At 39.1% G+C, this 22068-nt stretch overlaps 2 protein-coding genes across 2 annotated transcripts in view; one reads left to right on the forward strand and one right to left on the reverse strand.

Annotated features, from left to right (window-relative positions):
* The window catches only part of LOC127448973 (uncharacterized), a 222445-nt gene that overhangs the window by 49931 nt on the left and 150446 nt on the right, over positions 1-22068 (forward strand). The window lies entirely within an intron of this gene.
* Positions 1-22068, reverse strand: part of LOC127448953 (voltage-dependent calcium channel subunit alpha-2/delta-2-like) — a 282297-nt gene that overhangs the window by 40698 nt on the left and 219531 nt on the right. Inside the window, exons 9-12 of the mRNA XM_051711950.1 lie at positions 9825-9875; positions 6716-6815; positions 3795-3956; positions 477-587 (exon numbers count right to left, since the gene is read on the reverse strand). Coding sequence (XP_051567910.1) covers positions 477-587; positions 3795-3956; positions 6716-6815; positions 9825-9875 — 424 coding nt within the window. The remainder of the gene's footprint in view (positions 1-476; positions 588-3794; positions 3957-6715; positions 6816-9824; positions 9876-22068) is intronic.

Raw genomic sequence — 22068 nt, forward strand, 5'->3', positions numbered from 1 at the left:
TTCATTTTTGGGTGAACTATCCCTTTAATGCACTGACCAATTGCCAGTGTAAGTGCTAAACATCACATAAAGAAAAGCTAAGCTTCAAAAGTCCTGTTGTTATGCAAATTAAATTACATTAAAGAGTGAATCCGTGAAGGTCAGCAGCAAATGTTTTATGTCAGAATGACGTCATTATAGCTTTCTGTGTATAACCAACCAGACTTGATGAAGCGACAAGTGATACATTATTTTCCATGTCAAAGGTTTTGTCCTCGCTTGGTATCTATTTCTAGCATATCATCCTGGGTAGCTCTGCTCACAGTGAAATCTCATTGGTCATCCCGCTCATTTACAAAGTTGTTTGATAAACATTGAATACATTTAGATTGGCTTGGATTTTGTTACTTCACACTGTTTATGCTGTCAATGAGGATAAAAAATAAAAAAATGTATGGAATGGGTGGGCATGTGTGATTTTGATCGATTCAACTCACTGTTTTGTTTGGCCAGTTGTACTTCTCAAAGATGTCTTGAGCACGATCTTCACCGCCGTCAGTGAACATCATTATCATCTTATTACAGTTCGCCCTCGGAGCGCTGGTCTCCTGTGAGCGACAGAGATAGAGACAAAAAGAGAGAGAGAAAGTGTTCAAAAACATTCTCTATACATGACACAAATGCATACAATAATTTTGGGTCTTATTCGATTGATTATTTTTTCATTTTATTAATTCTTATTTTAATGATTTTACAAGGGGAAAAACTGTCAATCAACTCAAAACAGTTATAAAACGATAGTTCTGACTAGGGATGTGTCTGAAGCCAGAGTAATGACTTTAAAAACAATAACAAAATGTTAGTGTCCCTTTCGGCAGAGACACTTAACCACGAGTGTGTGTGTGTGTGTGTGCGTGTGTGTGTGTGTGTGCAGGCACGTCTGTTCCTCAAATCATATGTCTGCTTTCGTACGCTTCTGCCACACATTGTCTTACCAAAAAAGTTACCCAAAATTCCCTTCTCTCTCTTGCATCCAATCACAGCTGTCATTGACATTGAGATTCTAATAAAGATAATAATAATTTTGCAATTACAAATTTTTATGGCTCTCTTCTCAGCCAATTAGAAGTCGGCCAGCAGAAATTAAAATGCCTTGCCGGTTTCGGTCATGGTGGCGATTATAAAAACAGTAGAGTTTGGAAAAGTCAGAGAAAGTCAGAACAAGAGCTACTGTAGAGAATATTCTCTTCGGTCATAAGAGAATACAAATTCATCTGTGTATATGTGGCCCGTCTCATTGCAGTCTCTGTCATCAATCACAACATCAGGGTCTGTTAGAGCAGCAGTCGCCCAAAACATGCCTCATAAGTGATGAACCCGCACACGTAGCCATCAACAAATGGTGTTCCGTTTCTCACGCCGTTATGCACACCATCAGCACGCATGCCATTCCACAGTCATATTAATCGTGGTGTCTGACAAACCATTATCCACAAACTGAGTGATTGACTTGAGAAATAGAAAACATATAGGCCCTGGACCTCACTTGTCTCCAGCAGGAATGACAAATCAAACGAGATCTACATTGTTTCTCCTCCGCAACAATGGGATTACATGGATGGAGACTTTTGCTGAAGTTTCCTGATTTTTCACCTGAAGTATAAAGGAATCCAGTAATTTCAAATGTGTCTCCTCTAGAGTTTCAGAAGAGATCTCAGAAGTTTGTGAATAAGATACCAAAGTCTCCAAGTCTTTCAAAATGTACTTTTCTCATCAAATTATTCCAAGACCAAGTTGTCTGAGCTATGCTATCTATGCTCATTTTATAGCACTAAACCCTTACTTTATATCAACAATTGACTCATTTGTGTCTATTTTAATTTCTACTAAGGAACTGCAGGAAAAGCATGAGTTGATATTAGGACTAAATTTACATTTAAATGAAATATAATTGAGAATATAAATGGGAAAAACAAATGACAGCCATTGACCAGGAAAATAAAAATGGCACTCCACGTCAAAAAGGTTGCCGACCACTGATCTATCGAAATAAACATAAACCATACAAGTATTTATTGTCTTACAGTTGTGGTGTCATTTCCATCACACATAACAATTTTGCCCCTAATATTTTTATTTTTCAAAAGTTAGTGTACTTGTTAACCAAGTCAACAAAAGTGTCAGTGAAGAGCATGCATGAGATGAAATATGAGACAAGTGATGTTTGAAGAAAACAAATAAAGAATTAAGGTAAATAAATATCACTTGTGAGCAGAATATTTTTATTGGGCATCATTTCCAATCATGCTGAGATTTTGCCAAATTATGCAAAAAAATAAAATAAAATAAGAAAATTCTAGACTTTACTTTCTAAAAATCCACAATGCTAAAAGTGCAATTAGATGAAAAAACAACCATAGATATGTTTGTTTGTGTGTGTGGGTTTACTTACTTTTGGGAATACTTGTGGGACAAAATTGTCCCCAGAAGTACACTGGCAACCAAAAGTTTGGAATAATGTACAGATTTGACTGTTTCAGAAGGGAATTGGTACTTGAATTCACCAAAGTGGAATTCATCTGATCACAATGTATAGTCAGGACATTACTGATGTAAAAAACATCACCATCACTTTTTGAAAAAAGTCATTTTTGATCAAATCTAGACAGCAGCCATCACTCCAACACCTTATCCTTGAGTAATCGTGATAAATTGCTAATTTGGTACTAGAAAATCACTTGCCATTATATCAAACACAGTTGAAAGCAATTTGGTTTGTTAAATGAAGCTTAACATTGTCTTTGTGTTTGTTTTTGAGTTGCCACTGTATGCCATAGACTGGCATGTCTTGAGGTCAATATTAGGTCAAAAATGGCAAAAAAGAAACAGCTTTCTCTAGAAACTCGTCAGTCAATCATTGTTTTGAGGAATGAAAGCTATACAATGCTTGACATTTCCAAAATACTGAAGATTTCATACAAAGGTGAAGTCTTCAAAGACAAAGGACAACTGTCTCTAACAAGGACAGAAAGAGATGTGGAAGGCCCAGATGTACAACTAAACAAGAGGATAAGTACATCAGAGTCTCTAGTTTGAGAAATAGACACCTCACATGTCCTCAGCTGACAGCTTCATTGAATTCTACCCGCTCAACACCAGTTTCATGTACAACAGTAAAGAGAAGACTCAGGGGTGCAGGCCTTATGGGAAGAACTGCAAAGAAAAAGCCACTTTTGAAACAGAAAAACAAAAAGAAAAGGTTAGAGTGGGCAAAGAAACACAGACATTGGACAACAGATAACTGGAAAAGAGTGTTATGGATCTTAACCCCATTGAGCTTTTGTGGGATCAGCTAGACTGTAAGGTGTGTGAGAAGTGCCCGACAAGAGTCACATCTATGGCAAGTGCTACAGGAAGCGTGGTGTGAAATGTCACCTGAGTATCTGGACAAACTGACAGCTAGAATAACAAGGATCTGCAAAGCTGTCATTGCTGCACGTGGAGGATTTTTTGATGAGAACTCTTTGAAGTAGTTTAAAAAGTTCTGAAAATTTTTTTCAAATTGTAATAGTAATTTATCATGTCCTGACTATACATTGTGATCAGTTGAATGCCACTTTGGTGAATAAATGTACCAATTTCTTTCCATTTGAGCAAAATCTGTACATTATTCCAAACTTTTGGCCACCAATGTATATACAATAGAACATACAAAAGTATAGAAGTATAGTACAATATAAGTATATAGCATGTCTCAATTTAGATTGATAGGCAGTGTGTGTGTGTGTGTGTGTGTGTGTGTGTGTGTGTCTTACATTCAACAGCTGGTCAAAAGCAAACTGAAAGCCGGTCTTGTAGTCTGTTGTCCCTTTGGCCTCCATGTTTTTCACTGCCCCTTTGAAGATTTTCTTATTCTTTATGTTGGCTTGAACCAGCGTCGTAAAACACGGCACCACAGCATACGCTTTCTCATTAAACTGAGAGAGAGAGAAAAAGAGAGAGAGAGAGAAAGAGGGCCATAAAGTCCATTAGAAGCTTTGATTGAGACACTTTTTAAACATTTCCTTATTCATATCCATTAGACCTTGCAGCATCATATTTTTTTCTGTTAACATACACTAATAGAGTCACTTACACCTGATTGTTTTTTTTCTTTCCCAATTGATAATATGATTCTGCTGCAGATGAATCAACTTGTATCAAACTTGTAATCTATTTAAACTTGAATTGAGAGCATCGTAAGGCTAAGCAGATAGAAGAAACCATTGGTGCCAGTGATCTCTACGATCAACTTAAGCTTTCGATGCTTTTGGGAAACACAGCCCTGGTTGGTTTAAAGGTACTCGAATGTTCAAATGCATACTTTAAACAAGATTAAAAAGATTGCTGAAGAAAATGTTAAATGGTGCTTGCCCATGCATTGCTATGCAGTTGCTAAGGTGTTCTGAGTGTTGTTTTGTTCATTGCTATGCAATTGCCAAGGTTGCTGCAAGATAGTTGTTAGGGTATTGCTAGGGTGTTGGTTGCTAGGATTTTCTGAACAATCAAGTTTTCTCAACAATCCGCATGATTTGAGGTATCATTTCTGTCTGTAGCACAAAAAGTGCAGGGAAAGATACATGCAAATTTTGATACTTGGGCCAGAAAGATACTTTACTCCAGTACGCATTCGCAGATGTGAGGGTTTGGTCAACGCATTGCCAACGTGCGGTCTGGTTCAACATGCGTAACGTGTTCTTGCTTTACTGTGGCATTAACAAACCTCAGTATTCAAGGAGGTGATAGAGTTACCTTCAAAATCTGTGACATTGAACTGGATGTGTTATTATTCAGGTAAATTTGCTATTAATATATTGACTTTAACTTACTAGCTCAGCAATATTCTCTTCAAACTGTTGCTCCACCATGACCGTAGTTGACTTGAAAGAGTAAACTCAGCAAGGAAGCAGACAGTTCACACTACTGTAATCTAGAGCGCCCCTTGTGGCACTTTGAGAATTCAATGGGTTATTGTGTTGTGTTATAAACTGTGGTTCGATACATTTTCGAAAGCAACTACGCACAAAATCAAGCTTGTGTAGCTAGAAGCATGTGTTCACGTACTTGCATAGATTAAACCTAACTATGAGCAATAATTATAGTAAGGCTTCAATTAGCAAATGCCACTAAATACTAGTATGATATCTAAATGACAGGCAGTGATTATTCAATTATATTTTTTTAACAGTTCTCATGTGATTTTGCCACACAACTATACCTGTCATATCAGTACAGCATTACTTATTAAATGCACACAAGTCAGCATAAACTGTGTGTTTGTGAAAACACAGCTGTGAAAAAATTGCCAATCTTTAAGCGTCTGAAGGTAAACACACATAGCGATCCTAATGTGGTCTAAGACTGCTTTTCTTCACTGGGTTGTAGAATGAGGCATGTTGCGCCTCAGATTATGATGCTCATTTTGCGCTCTCAGAGCCGGGATTAGGAAACACACACTAAGAGCCACGGATCAGCCCGGATTACTGGCGTGGGCCTCCAAAACGCTAATGTTTCTTTATGTGTATGCGCAGCTGTGTATATGTGTGGGTTGCATCTGTGTGCTGCTATTGTGTGCTCACAATAAACTCACTGCACATTAAATTCAAGCTCTGTTTGGTGTGCATTCTGCATTTGCATTTTTATATAAATTCAAATTAATAGGTTGAATGTAATCGGTATTGCTTAATGACTTTACCTGAAAGTTGAGGTTTGGGAAAAATTGCAGGTCTGACAATCTATATGCTCACTAATCAAGCAATAAACAGGCTCTTTCTAATAACTCTCACATCAACTCCCGCCAAAACTCACTCTGATTAAACACACCACATATCCTCTTATTTTTGACTGAATTGGGGGCAAGTTCAGACATCAAGACCTTTAAATCAAATATTGCTGGAATATATTCAGTGTATCACCCTTATTTACCATTTAATGTCCTTTCTCAATGATATAAACACTGAAACATACAGCTCGACCAATGTAGTCTGATTCCAGATCAAATTACTCCTACGAGTTGGTTCTTTTAAATCTATGGTGTGAAACATACAGTGCAACCAATGTAGTCTGATTCCTGATTGAATGACTCTTATGAGTTGATTCCTTTGAGTCTACAGCATGAGACATACAGCGTGACCAATGTAGTCTGATTCCCAAACGAATTACTCTTTTGAGTGGTTCTTTTGAGTCTACAGCGCGAAATATGCCGACAAACTAATGTAGTCTGATTCCAGATCAAATGACTCTTATGAGTTGATTCTTTTAAATCTAAGGCGTGAAACATACAGTGTACCAGAGTAGTATGATTCCCAAATGAATGACTCTTATGAGTGGTTCTTTTGAGTCTACATCATGAAACACACAGTGTGACCAGTGTAGTCCAATTCCCTGAACAAATGACTGGTTGATTTTAATCTACAAAATCTATAAAATCTATTGAATCTATAAAAAATTGCATTTCTTATTTCCAAATATTTCTACCTCAAAATTACTAAAAGAATTGTTAATGAAACCATTAGAGAATCAGAATCATTAAAAGGAATCAGAATCATAAGCTGAATTGTTAAATTCCTAACAATTCACATACCTAGTTCCACCTTACATTATGATTTTATTCTGAAATACGACACATTGCTGAGGCAGAATGCACGTTTGTTGCACACATATCTAGCCTGTTTGGACAGTGTGTAGGTGCACCTACCCGGGCCACATTTACGTAGTCATCATCAGAAAGCGTGTCTAGCATTTCATTGACAGAGGTTTTCATGAGTTTCAGGGTCAGTCCGCTCACACTGCCACTCCTATAAATACAAAGAAATATATCATGGTGAATCTCACGGAGAAACATCTAGGTCATATTAAACCCCAAAACAAACATTGTGAATATTATCAAAATCAGCATAAATGAAAGGCAGTGCAACAAGTATTCTACCATGATGTCTATATTCTTTATTATATGGCAACCTGTATAAAAAAGCAATTGCTGTTTTTACGTTTCAGAGACATTTCTCTCAAAATGGCCCAACACTGAAACATGCATCCAAAACTGCCAAGTAGAACCTGTTGCTAAGTACCAGACACATCCATCAAAAGTAAATTCTAGACGGCATGTTAAAAGCCAACAGACAGTACGGAGACAGCCTATCTTCAGAAACAAAGTACATTTGAATTCCAAGCTGCAAATTGGACTTATTAATAGCCTATAGCAGCTATTGAAAAAGCAATCACAGAGCGCATGAGTTCATGTGTAATTTGGCTTCCAGAGTTAGAAGCTTTAATAAAGCCGAGCACATTAGAACAGCATTTCTGGAGAGAAAAGGCTTGTGACAGCAGTATTGTCTCATGTTTCCAGTAGTTACAATGAGATTAGTCTGAAGATTGTCACAAACATTCACTGTGAAGGTGCTTTTGATTGGCATGAGATTGCTTTGGCAAATCGACAGCTGCAATTGCTTTATTTTTTTATTTGATATCAGTATCTATTTAAGGTTATGGCTCATTCCCAGCTAGCAACAATTAACCTCCATTAAGCAGTTTTTGTTGAGTGGTTTACTTAAGAATATTAATGGTTTTCTTGACGATTATGCGCATAATGGCTGTGTGATTGAGGCAATCACCTATTTGTTAATCTATGCCGCATTGCTACAAATGACTCTAAATGACGTGCATGGATAATTTCAACACTCAAGTTCACAAAGGCTTGCCATTAAGCAATACCAATTACATTCAACCTATTATCTAATCTAATGTTACGACTTTACTATCATAATGTTACGACTTCATTCTTAAACTTTATAACTTTATTCTTGTCAAAGGCCTATAATGATATTAGTTTTAAAACAGTACATATTTATTCTCATAATAAAGTCTCACGACTTTATTCTCATAAAAGGCCTATTATGAGATTACTCTCAAAATGTTACAACTTTATCCTCGTAATGTTACAACTTTATTCTCATAATGTAACGACTTTAATCTCATAATATTACAACATTATTATTGTACTGTTACAACTTTATTCTCAAAATGTAACGACTTTATTCTCAAAACTTTATGGCTTATTCTCGTAAAAGGCCTATTATGAGATTACTCTCAAAATGTTACAACTTTATCTTCATAATGTTACAACTTTATTCTCATAATGTTACAAATTTATTCTCATAATGTTACAACATTATTATTGTACTGTTACAACTTTATTCTCAAAATGTAACGACTTTATTCTCATAATGTTACAACATTATTATTGTACTATTACAACTTTATTCTCAAAACGTTAAGACTTTATTCTCATAATGTTACAACATTATTATTGCAATGTTACAACTTTATTCTCAAAATGTAACAACTTTATTCTCATAATATTACAACAATATTATTGTACTGTTACAACTTTATTCTCATAATGTTACGGCTTTATTCTCTAAACTTTATGGCTTTATTATTGTAAAAGGCCTATTATGAGATTATTCATAATGTTACGACTTTTCCTCTGAATATTACAACTTTATTCTCATAATGTTATGATTTTATTCTCGAAAATTCATGGCTTTATTTTCGTAGAATGCCTATTATGAGATTACTCTCGGAACGATTAAACTTTTTTCTGGTAATGTTATGACTTATTTCTCATAATGTTATGACTTTATTCTCTAAACTTTATGGCTTTATTCTCGTAAAAGGCCTATTATGAGATTACTCTCATAACATTTAATCTTTATTCAGTTTTGGGTGGTTGCCATGGCATTTCTAAGCTGTTTCTAAGGTGTTTTGTGTGTTTGTTAGTGCATTTCTATATGGTTTCTAGGGTCAAAAAAGCCCTATAATATTCTGATCTCAAAATACTGTACAGCTCAGGTCCCTTTTTAATGTAAATTTATGGGATATTTTCACCCATTTTTTCATCTGGCAGCCAGAACATCATAATTCTGATTTCTTAGAAAAGCAATAGCACACCTTTCCTCATTATTCCACAAGATTTGAGGTTTCATTCATGTCTCTAGCACACGTACATCTCTAAGATTTGTTTTAGTGTTTTGGAAAGCATCACATTCTAATTAACATCTGATAAACATCTTAAAAAGAGCAGATTTACATACATTCTAAATCATAAACGGCTCAAAGACATCTACTGAATGTACTTTTATAGACGTATTGCAAACAGCCAAATAGTTCTTCCAGATAAAAACAATAATAGACATCTAGGGGATGTACATGTGCTATTATGGTTAGGAGTTTGGTAAAAATCAGTAGTAATAGTGATACTTGTCTTATCAATAGATGATTTAATTACATCTAAAAATATGGAACATCAACTATAAACTATAAAAAAGTGCTTATCATCCGTTTTAGTCAGAATCAAGTGGTTATGTATAATGCAAAATCTTTTTTTTTTTTTTTTTACACAATACATATTAGTGGTCAGATAAGATCGGTTGTGACTGAGTTGCAGGACATTTTAAATTCTAGACTTGCAGCTCAAGATTTCATTAACTCCACTGGAATTGTAATTTTTCCTTTACCATAAACTCCAAGTCATATTTCAAGGAAACAATTACATTGTGATGAAAAATATTGAGGTATAAGCCAAACAAGAGCAACATTGTTGAGACGATATTGCTACATGGTCATATTACCCAACAGGTGGCAGTAGAGTACCATACTGGTTTACGTGCATGGCAAATGACAGTTTTTGTCAACAATGACAGAGTATGTTAATGTGGTGCATATGAAACAAATAGAGAGAGAGAGATCAAAAGAGTATGTATATAGTTTTGTTTAATGTGCTGTATGTTTAAAAGGTTACTTACACATCCACAATGATGACCATGTCTTTTGGAGACGAAGCACCCTGAATATACCTATGAAACAGAGCACACAACAAAATATTCAAGTCAGTGCTGATATGAAGACCAAATTAACTTAAAAGTGTTAAAATATAAGCATGTTAATTGTAGTACAAAACAGCCAATAACACTTTCCTGTTACTGCCCTTCTGCAAAAACTGAATTTCCATTAGCAGATAAAATCGTCCACGCATCTACAACAGAACTTTACACAGAACCAAAGCATAAAACCTAAATTTACCAAACACTTTAAAACTATTCTTGTGCTTACAAGCAATGGTATTTCCTTCAGGAAAAGCATATCTAGTTTTCAAGTCTACTATTCCATATCTGTACAAACTCTTTTGACTTGTCAAGGGGTTTTTGCTAAGCTAATGTCATGTGAAACACCAGGCCAGACCAGAGCTTATTCTTCAGCTGAGTCATCAGCCCACTGACAAACACATTATTCAGTCTGTCTGTCTCTCGCCGTCTTTATGCTAGCGCTAGCAGATCGTGCCACGGCTTTTGTCTGAAACGGTGCATGGGCCATTTTTAGCACAGTGCTCAATCTAAGCAGAGAAAGACAATGAACCAACAACAAATTAAATAAATAAAAGACCGAACGCAGCATCTGTCCACCGCTGATAGACCCTGACATATAGGAAACAGTAGTGCAGCCATTTTCACTTTTCCCCGAGCAATTAAAAAAGCATCACACCTGACAATCAACCCGAGAGATTGATCTACATCGTAAGGCCGTCGGTGGTGTTGTTGCTGGAAAAATTGCATTGGTTTTTGCATGGAGTGGTGATTGGCTGTGATACAGACAGGTAGTTAGCACTTTGTGCTAGCATGAACAGACTGATCGTCGAGGGTCTCTTCTAGCATGCTAATCAGACTGAAGAGGCAACGTGAAAAGTGGCGCCAGGTGCTGTGGCTCATTGAGAAAGGGTTTTGAAGCATGGCTAAGCTCTGGGAAAAATGTAAAAGCCCTGGCGATGGACAATACACACTCACACACACACACACACACACACACACACACAGCTAGCTCAATGCTTCTTTGGCTTACACGCTGTAAATCAGAATCAGAATGAGCTTTCTTGCCAAGTGTGCTCACGTACACAAGGTATTTTTTTTCGGTGATAGGAGAAACAAGCAAGTGCACACAGAACATTACAGTGAGACACAGAATATAAAACGAGGTAAGAGTATAAATAGACATACAAAAAATAGGACATATAACATAGAATGGCATATGTACATGTGCAAGTGGTAATATATGTACAAGGTAGGGGTATGTACAGTTATTGAATTAAATATGAGTGAATTTACATAAGTACATGACATATTTATACATTATTGCACTATGGGAGTCCTGAAGGCAGTTTAATTGTTCATGTGGTAAATGGCCTGAGTAAATGGCCCTAAAAACTGTTCTTGTGCCTGGTTGTCTTGGTGCTGAGTGCTCTGTAGCGCTGGCCAGAGGGCAACAGTTCAAAAAGGGAGTGGGCAGGGTGTGTGGGGTCCAGAGTGATCTTGGAGGGTGGGCAGGAGGGCACCATTAATCCTCTCAGCAGTCCTGACTGTCTGTTGTAGTTTCCTTCTGTCTGATTTGGTGGCTGAACCAAACCAGACAGTTATAGATGTACACAGGAAAGACTCAATGAAGGCTGAGTAGAACTGAGTCAGCAGCTCCAGTGGCAGGTTGAACTTTCTCAGCTGGTGAAGTAAGTACAACCTCTGCTGAGCCTTCTTCACTATGGAATCTATGTGGGTGTCCCACTTCAGGTCCTGAGAGATGGTAGAGCCCAGGAACCTGAATGACTCCACTGCTGCCACAGTGCTATTCAGGATGGTAAGGGGGGAAGTGCGGGGGGATTTCTCCTGAAGTCTATTATCATCTCTACTATTTTGAGTGTGTTCAGCTCAAAGTGGTTGTGACCGCACCAGACAGCCACCTGTTCAACCTCCCGTCTGTATGCAGACTTGTCACCGTCGCGGATGAGGCCAATGACAGTGGTGTCATCTGCAAACTTCAGGAGCTTGACAGAGGTGTCCTTTGCAGTGCACAGGGAGAAGACCAGTGGAGAGAGAACGCATCCCTGAGGAGCACCAGTGCTAATAGTGAGGGTCCCGGATGTGATTTTCTCCAGTCTCAATTGCTGCTGCCTATCTGTCAGAAAGCTGTTGACCCACTGTCAGATTGTGGTTGGCACAGAGAGCTGGGTCAGTTTGGTTGAGAGAAGATCAGGCATGATGGTATTGAAGGCTGAACTTAAGTCTACAAATAGGATCCTTGCATAAGTCCCATGTCTGTCAAGGTGTTGCAGGATATAATACAGACCCATGTTGACAGCATCATCCACAGACCTGTTTGCTCAGCAAAAAAACTGAAGGGGGTCCAGCAAGGGTCCAGTGATGTCCTTCAGGTAGGCCAAAACCAGTCTCTCAAATGACTTCATGACCACAGATGTGAGAGTGACAGGTCTGTAGTCATTAAATCCTGTGATTTGGGGGTTTTTGGGGACCGGAATGATGGTGGAGCGTTTGAAGCAGCAGGGACCTTCACACTGCTCCAGTGATCTATTGAAGATCTGTGTGAAGATGGGGGCCAGTTGGTCAGCGCAGACTTTCAGACAGGCAGGTGAGACACCGTCTGTGTCTGAAGCTTTCCTAGTCTAGTTGTAAACATGTACAACACAACTTTGACCCACCATTTGAAGGGAAATCCAGTCTTAACGACACTTGAGAGTGCTAGATATCGAAGGATGACTATTATAGGAGGGCAAACCCAGCTCAAGACTGTATAACACTAATGTTTAGTATACTAAGACAAGGGGTTAAAACTTTAGGGGTGAAAGAGGACAAAATGAATTTACTTTTGAATAACTGAAGAAGCTACATTGATGGTCGGACCTTATCCTTGTTCGACCCAGCATCCTTGAGTGTGTACATAATTTTTTTGTCTTCACTATACACTATGCATAAATTAATTTATTTAAACTGACTGATCTCAGTTCAGAAGACTATGGGCTGTCATTAAAGGCTAAAACAACATGGCGCCGATCTCAGCTGAGTTTGTCTTTGGGAGATACGCCAATAAAACTACATCTGGTAAGAAACCTCATTAAGTTTTTACACTGAAACCTGTTTGAGTCAAAAGACTAGAGTCTCTAGTTTAATCTGATATGCCATTATGAAAATTTCAATGATCTATTGTGAAACTGCAAACTGTTAAACACAATGACCGCAGACGAGGACTATATGGCTAAATGTTGCTTTCAGAGACTGTATGTGAAGTAAGGATGAAAATAAGACACATTTCAAACTGTTTTGAGACCAGTGCATACAAGCATCACACTGGAGGTTAAGTCATTAACTAAATAGGGAGAAAGGGAGCATCCCTATAGCTTTCCAATGCAGCTAAGGGCATACACTTTTGTATGCCCTTAGCTGCATATATAATGACCCAAGTACAGTATATTTGGGTCAAATCAAATCACTTTATTGTCACTACAACATATACACAATGTCTGACAGTGAGTGAAAGTATATCCTGTATATAAGTGTGTATATATACACTATATTGCCAAAAGTATTCGCTCATCTGCCTTTAGACACATATGAACTTAAGTGACATCCCATTCTTAATCCATAGGGTTTAATATGACGTTGGCCCACCCTTTGCAGCTATAACAGCTTCAACTCTTCTGGGAAGGCTTTCCACAAGGTTTAGGAGTGTGTTTATGGGAATTTTTGACCATTCTTCCAGAAGCGCATTTGTGAGGTCAGACACTGATGTTGGACGAGAAGGCCTGGCTCGCAGTCTTCGCTCTAATTCATCCCAAAGGTGCTCTATCGGGTTGAGGTCAGGACTCTGTGCAGGCCAGTCAAGTTCTTCCACACCAAACTCGCTCATCCATGTCTTTATGGACCTTGCTTTGTGCACTGGTGCGCAGTCATGTTGGAACAGGAAGGGGCCATCCCCAAACTGTTCCCACAAAGTTGGGAGCATGGAATTGTCCAAAATCTCTTGGTATGCTGAAGCATTCAGAGTTCCTTTCACTGGAACTAAGGGGCCAAGCCCAGCTCCTGAAAAACAACCCCACACCATAATCCCCCCTCCACCAAATTTCACAGTTGGCACAATGCAGTCAGACAAGTACCGTTCTCCTGGCAACCGCCAAACCCAGACTCGTCCATCAGACTGCCAGATGGAGAAGCGTGATTCGTCACTCCAGAGAATGCGTCTCCACTGCTCTAGAGTCCAGTGGCGGCGTGCTGTACACCACTGCATGCGACGCTTTGCATTGCACTTGGTGATGTATGGCTTGGATGCAGCTGCTCGGCCATGGAAACCCATTCCATGAAGCTCTCTACGCACTGTTCTTGAGCTAATCTGAAGGCCACATGAACTTTGGAGGTCTGTAGCGATTGACTCTGCAGAAAGTTGGCGACCTCTGCGCACTATGCGCCTCAGCATCCGCTGACCCCTCTCTGTCATTTTACGTGGCCTACCACTTCGTGGCTGAGTTGCTGTCATTCCCAATCGCTTCCACTTTGTTATAATACCACTGACAGTTGACTGTGGAATATTTAGTAGCGAGGAAATTTCACGACTGGACTTGTTGCACAGGTGGCATCCTATCACAGTACCACGCTGGAATTCACTGAGCTCCTGAGAGCGGCCCATTCTTTCACAAATGTTTGTAGAAGCAGTCTGCATGCCTAGGTGCTTCATTTTATACACCTGTGGCCATGGAAGTGATTGGAACACCTGAATTCAATTATTTGGATGGGTGAGCGAATACTTTTGGCAATATAGTGTAAGTACCACTATGTAAAGGATGTGTATAAAGTTCATTGTGTATGTGGCGTATGTAAAACAAATTCATGTCCATTAATTTCTCCTTACATTAAAACCACCAAAACAAACACTAAAGTCAAAACAATGTGACAACAGACACTGCTGAATTAATTTTTGCTACTTTTGAGCAACGTCAGGGGTAGAGTACATTTCTCTTGAATTCTTCTTTGTTTGCTTTTAATGCAGTCAGTCCACAGTACGCTTGATTCAGTTAGTGCCATATTTGCTCATGTTCTTACTTTTACTAATGCAGCCCTGTCTTTCTGCTCAAACAAACACACGTTTTCATAAATACACTTTTAGTAAACACAGGCGGCATAATTGGAGGTTGCATATTACATTAGGAGTCACGATAAAACTGCAATAAAAACAAAATGAAATTTGCAGAGCCTGAAAGATGCACATGTATCATATATATAGCACAGGACTAAAAATCAACTGACTACAGTTAGGAATGAGTAAATATGTGATTTGAGGGTCATGGTAGGGTTGGGGTTAGGGTAGGGTTAGGGTTAGGCAAAGAGCCGGATAAAGTGGAAATCAAGTGGGAATACAGCAAATTGGATTTCCGAAAGCACAACGGGACGTGCTTCTCTCACATTCTCACTGGTCAACACTGGCCTAAAAAGCCAAAATGCAGTCACTACATCAACACTGAAACTGAGAAAAATGGCTGATTTTCCTGCTGAATGTAAATGATAAAATCTCTGAATCTGAGCATAGATGAGCCAAACCCGCCTGTCACAGGACAGATCATAGTCTAAGAGACTCCATTTTGGATGGAACAAAATTTTTACAGAATGGAAAGAAATGCATTTTGCCTTTGCAGGGCAGAACAAATACCTATGTCATAATGTGTTTTCTAAACATTTGGTTGCATGACAGAGCATCACTTTCACAAACATTTGTGTTTTTCTACTCAAAATCCTTGTAACATGTCATGCCCATTAAAATATATGGTCTCACTTTACTGCTGCTGTAGCATTAAAATACAACATACAATTCAATCTACTTATTTTGTTACTACAAGTTGTTCAGCAAAATCCTAACAAGATTTATATTTGCTGCTACTGAGGCTGAGGAACGGGTAGGTTTAGGAGTAGGGGTAGGGGTAGGTGTAAGACTGTCACAAAAATTGTCTGCATCACTTCCGGGAAAGTCAAAGAACTCTACGAGAACCAACGTCATAAAACTCTCACACAGAGGAGCATCTGCACCTGAGAAAACACACCCCACTGATTGGGGACCATAAAACGCAAATCACACTCACATTTTCTCTCTCTCTCTCTCTCCTCAGGTCACTTTAAGGACACTAAAAACTAAGTTATGACTTATCCTGTTCTGTAATGTAAAAGGTTTTCTAATCATACAAGTTTGGTACCATACAAGAGGTCTCAGTGCAACTGGTAAAACGGTCTCATTCCCTTTCAGCAAAGTCAAATCACAAGTAAGATTTAAGAACTTAAAATACAGTATCCTATCCGGGGCATGCCCCTCCAAAGTCTCACACAGAGACCAGATGCTGTATGCAGATTAGGTGCATTCTTTGTAAACATCAAACAACCTACTCAATCAAAGGTCGACTTACAACTCCCTAAATTGTAAACCAAATCCTATATAACATCAAACATACACATCTGAAACAACAATAGAATCATTTGGTACTTAAGGAAGGATGGCAGAGGAGCTCAGGGAATCTGTAAGCCAGATCTCCCATGCTTTGCCATTTGCATGTAGTCTTTCTCTACCAGGTATTTCTTATTATTGATAAATGTTTGAAGGAATCTGTAAGCCAGATCTCCCATGCTTTACCGTTTGCATGTAGTTTTTCTCTACCAGGTATTTCTTATTATTGATAAATGTTTGAAGGAATCTGTAAGCAGATCTCCCATGCTGTACCGCTGCATGTAGTTTATATTTATCAAAGTCTCTCTGTAGCCAGAAGATCCACACAGTAAACATTGTGTGTAGTTTTTTCTCTACCAGGTAATTGCAATTTGTATTTCTTATGTTTGGTAAATGTTTGAATGGAATGCAACTTTAATTATATTATTATGCTTGGTTCACTGATAGCTTTGAGTTTGATTTATTATTTTAATTGTATTGTTTGAATGTATTACTATTACCTGGTAAATAAATTTATTGTATAAATTATTATGATTCATTCTGAAGGACTGTTTTCTAGTATATTTCTTATTAACTACAAATCTATGGTCAGAGTTGGCTTAATTAAGCTACTTCAGAAGTAACCTATTAGTTAAGTATGTAAAAGGCTAAACTGTAAACCGAGAATCTATAATAGAACTTAGCCAAGTAGAATTAAATGGGAATACTAAGGGTAGGACCAAGAATCTGTAAACAGAACTTAATTGACTGGGGCTAAACGGCAAACCGAGAATCTATAACAGAATTTAGCCAAGTAGAATTAAACGTGAATACTAAGGGTAGGACCGAGAATCTGTAAAACAGAACTTAATTGACTGGGGCTAAACGGTGAGTCGAGAATCTATATGAACCTAGCCAAATAAGACTAAATGGATAAAGCCGAGAACCTATAAGGACTTAGTCTAAAACTTATTAATATCTGAAACTGATGAATTTTATAGTTAAAGGACCTGTGTCTGGCCAGCACAGGATCCAAATAACACTGAAATAACAAATGCAGTCTAGAAGAGAGAATTATTAAAAATAATAAGATACAAAACTTAAGTTCAAAGCATAGATACATCAACGAGATTTTTTCATAATTGGAGTCAGATGAAATAAAGAAAATAATTAATGATAAGATTAATAAAACATGGAACTCAAATCAAATAATCAAAGTATTATTTAATGTCGTGCACGATAAGACAGAACACGCAGGAGACCTTCAGCCACACAATTGGATACCGTCCTTGGACCAGTGGGTGACTTGCCCCTTACATAGGGGTAAGGTTAGGTTTTAGGATAAAGGTTGGGGTAGTGTTAGGTTTATGGTTAAGGTTAACAGTGAAACTACAGATGTAATTAAGTGCAGGTACTTTAAATGTATGGACAATGCAACAACACATATATACATAATAAATACAATGTTTTAAATCTTAGGTATATTGTAGTTAAAGACACCTAATATAAAATGGGTCCAAATGTATTTGTGGAGCACTCTGCAGCAGCAAAAATTTTAGTGTCAAATTAGGTGCCTGATCACACAAGTATAAGCAACTAAAAAATTGAAAAGTGTAAATATATAAAATAATAATAATAATTTTGCACTAAAACTTTCACACTTAGTTTGATGTCAAATTGTCTTTTTTTTTTCTGGAAACGTTACACGAATGAACAAACAGTCAAAAATGACCTAGTCTCTGAATTTAAAACATTGGAAGTACGGGGGCCTGGGTAGCTCAGCGAGTATTGACACTGCTGACTACCACCCCTAGACTCGTGAGTTTGAATCCAGGGCGCGCTGAGTGACCTCAGCCAGGTCTCCTAAGCAACCAAATTGGCCCGGTTGCTAGGGAGGGTAGAGTCACATGGGGTAACCTCCTCGTGGTCGCGATTAGTGGTTCTCAGTGGGGTGCGTGGTAAGTTGTGCGTGGATTGCAGAGGGTAGCATAAGCCTCTACATGCTGGCAGTCTCTGCGGTGTCATGCACAGCTAGCCACGTGATAAGATGCGCAGATTGATTGTCTCAGAAGTGGAGGCAACTGAGACTTGTCCTCCGCCACCCGGATTGAGGTGAGTGACCACGCCACCACGAGGACCTACTAAGTAGTGGGAATTGGGCATTCCAAATTGGGAGAAAAAGAGGATAAAAATAGAGTACAATATTTTGAACTAGAGATGCACTTTTTCATTTCATATTCTTCTGGTGCATGTTTTTTGGATTTGATTCCTCTGAAAATTTCACAGTTCAAAAGTCTATGCATTCAATTCTTATTTCCTTCATTTAGTACAGTAATTGCCTTGAAGCTGACAAACTCAAGGCTGTGTGCTTGGAAAGGTAGGAGATTGTGAATAAAAGGTGGGATTAACCCATATTAACAAAGATCTAAGTGCCCAAGACAGAAAGAAGATTCAAGTAGTGTCTTTGTTAGTGTCAGTATCATTCAATGTCAGTCTATTGGCTCCGTTTCTTTTGGCGATGGAATTTTTCACACTGTCTATATTCATCTCTGATACGTGACATTGACATTCCCGATCTTTGTTCAAGTCACTGTACCATTTGTTTATTAGCCTGATGGATCCAGATGTGCCGTTTCTGCATGGATTCCACTCAGTAATTACCCCTCCACTGAAGCCCAGCGACGCCATACCTTACCAGTCATTACCCACACTCCCCAGCGCCCCGGCCAGGTGACATGCAGATGGGCCGTCACATGCCAGGTTCCCCCAGGTCCCCAAGCTAACCCAAACTCACACACAAACACACACTCTAGAAGATTTGAAACAAAACTGAGGCCACCATGACCATCATGGTCATCCACAGCATCTGTTGTGACACATGGAACGATACGTATGTGACAAACTCCTACACTACCACCCAAAAGTCTGGACTTTATTTATTCTTTATTATTTCTATTTTCAACATTTAAGTATAATAGTAAAGTCATCAAAATGCAGCGGCAGGTAGCGATGGAAAGTTAAGGAAACAAACACAGATGCAACTATGGGACTTTAGAAATAAATCAAAGCAATGAAGATCTAAAAAATGGCTTCCTCAGAGATTTCCTCAAACAGCACGTTCGTTATTTACACCACCACCACAAGGAAATTACATTGCTGTGGAGAACGCTGCTTACTGAACGAGTATGTGAGGGTAAAGAGAAAGCTGCCAACACAGTGCATGTTAACATAAGCCAATTTTGTGTCTTAACCTGGTTTTTTTTTTTCACAATAAATGGCTTTCTGGTGTCCATGTTAATGAGCTCATTGTTAAAGGTGTTCCCATGTATGATGGACACTTGTACAAAACTAATTTCAAGCATTTTAAGCATAAAGCCACAGTCATACTAGGCTTTGAGCATGCAAAATTATTTCGGATACTGTAACGGACAGGATATGATATCAGGCTCAAGGGTTTCTGGTTTTAATGAACAATAAATCACAAATAACAAATAATATTATATTTAAAATGTTAATATATAACATCTACTCACTTTCCTGCAACAACAAAATCATGCAGCTTTGAAATATGCATTCTTTGTATTAAGGTCAGTGAGTGACGTTTTGATATTCTATTGGTCACACGTCTAACTGTCATGCAAATTCACAGGTCAGAGTTTGCTAAATTTGAACTTTTATGCATAGCGGAAAACTAAATTTTTTCACATGAGGTTGTGTTCGGATGCATTTCAATGGGAGTGAATTGAGCGCCAAGTGTAGTGTGAATGCACTGTAAGGCATACAAAAGGTTTCAAAGGCCACGCCCACACTAATACATTTTCGCTTGCAACTTTTGGTTTTGAAAACACATTGATTTTGCTATGTTCATGCATCTTATACACACTGGAACAGTGTTTGTTCCAATGAAAATAAAGACTTTTGAAACCGCTCTCTAGTATGGCGTACTTTGGAAAACAATGGTGTTAGGAAACAGAAAAAATGTTTTAAACCGAAACTACACTGCTCAAAAAAATTAAGGGAACACTGAATTCACACATTGGATCTCGATAAACGAAATATATTGAAGATCATAATCTTTACTGTACATTGTGTAATTCGTTGAGAACAAAATGACGTAACAACGGTCAATGGAAACCAAAATCACCAACCGATTGAGGGCTGGATTCAAACTCACACCGAAAATCAAAGTAAACAATTAAAATCACAGGCTGTTCCAACTTGCGTGAATTTCATCACGGCAACTCATAATGTGACTCAGTAGTGTGTATGGCCCCCACATGCGTGTATGCACTCCCGACAATGTCTGGGCATGCTCCTGATGAGATGGCGGATGGTGTCCTGGGGGATCTCCTCCCAGACCTGGATCAGGGCATCAGTGAGCTCCTGGACAGTCTGTGGCGCTACTTGGCGGCATCGGATGCACCGATACATAACGTCCCAAAGGTTCTCAATTGGATTCAGGTCTAGGGAACATAAGGGCCAGTCAATGGCATCAGTGCCTTCATCATCCAGGAACTGCCTACACACTCTGGCCACATGAGGCCGGGCATTGTCCTACACCAGGAGCAACCCAGGGTCCACTGCACCAGCGTAAGTTCTGACGATGGGTCTGAGGATTTCATCCTGGTACCTAACAGCAGTCAGGGTACCGTTGGCTAGCACGTGGAGGTCTGTGTGACCCTCCAAGGATATGCCTCTCCAGACCATCACTGACCCACTGCCAAACCGGTCATGCTGGATGATGTTGCAGGCAGCATAACCTTCACCACGGCGTCTCCAGACTCTTTCACGTCTGTCACATGTGCTCAGTGTGAACCTGCTCTCATCCGTAAAGAGAACGGGGCGCCAATGGCGGACCTGCCAATTCTGGTGTTCTCTGGAGAATGCCAATCGAGCTGCACGGTGCTGGGCTGTGAGCACAGGTCCCACTAGAGGACGTCAGGCCCTCATGCCACCCTCATGGAGTCTGTTTCTAACAGTTTGGTCAGAAACATGCACACCAGCAGCACGTTGGAGGTAATTCTGTAGGGCTCTGGCAGTGCTCCTCCTTTTCCTCCTTGCACAAAGGAGCAGATACCGGTCCTGCTGCTGGGTTGATGCCCTTCTACGGCCCTGTCCAGCTCTCCTCGTGTAACGGGCCGTCTCTTGGTATCTCCTCCATGCTCTTGAGACTGTACTGGGAGACACAGCAAACCTTTGTGATGGCATGTATGGATGTGCCATCCTGGAGGAGCTGGACTACCTGCGCTACCTAAATGGGCTGCAGGTACCGCCTCATGCGGTAAGTAGTGACAAGGACACTAGCAAAATGCTAAACTAGAGAAGAATCAGTCAGGAAGGATAAGGAGAGAGCAATTGTCTGTGGCCACCACCTGCAAAACCATTCCCTTTTTGGGGGTTGTCTTGCTGTTGCCTCTCCAGTGCACCTGTTATCACTTTCATTTGCACCAAAACAGGTGACATTGATTCACACTCACTTAGGCTTCCTAACCGGACAGATTGATATCCCTGAAGTTTAACTGACTTGGCGTTATACTGTGATGGTTACGTTTTCCCTTAATTTTTTTGGAGCGGTATACATTAGTGTAGATGTGCCCTAAGATCATGAGAAAATAAATTCAGTCAAATGTTGTTGATTTCGACACTGTGTCAGATTATCATTCTTACATTTGTTGCAAGTCCAAAAAAAGTAACCTGCCAACTGGCTAGGCATTTTATTTACATGCCAAAGCCAACTGGACCTAGCATGTA

Source organism: Myxocyprinus asiaticus, chromosome 12, assembly GCF_019703515.2.
Source record: "Myxocyprinus asiaticus isolate MX2 ecotype Aquarium Trade chromosome 12, UBuf_Myxa_2, whole genome shotgun sequence".
Classification (NCBI taxonomy): domain Eukaryota; kingdom Metazoa; phylum Chordata; class Actinopteri; order Cypriniformes; family Catostomidae; genus Myxocyprinus; species Myxocyprinus asiaticus.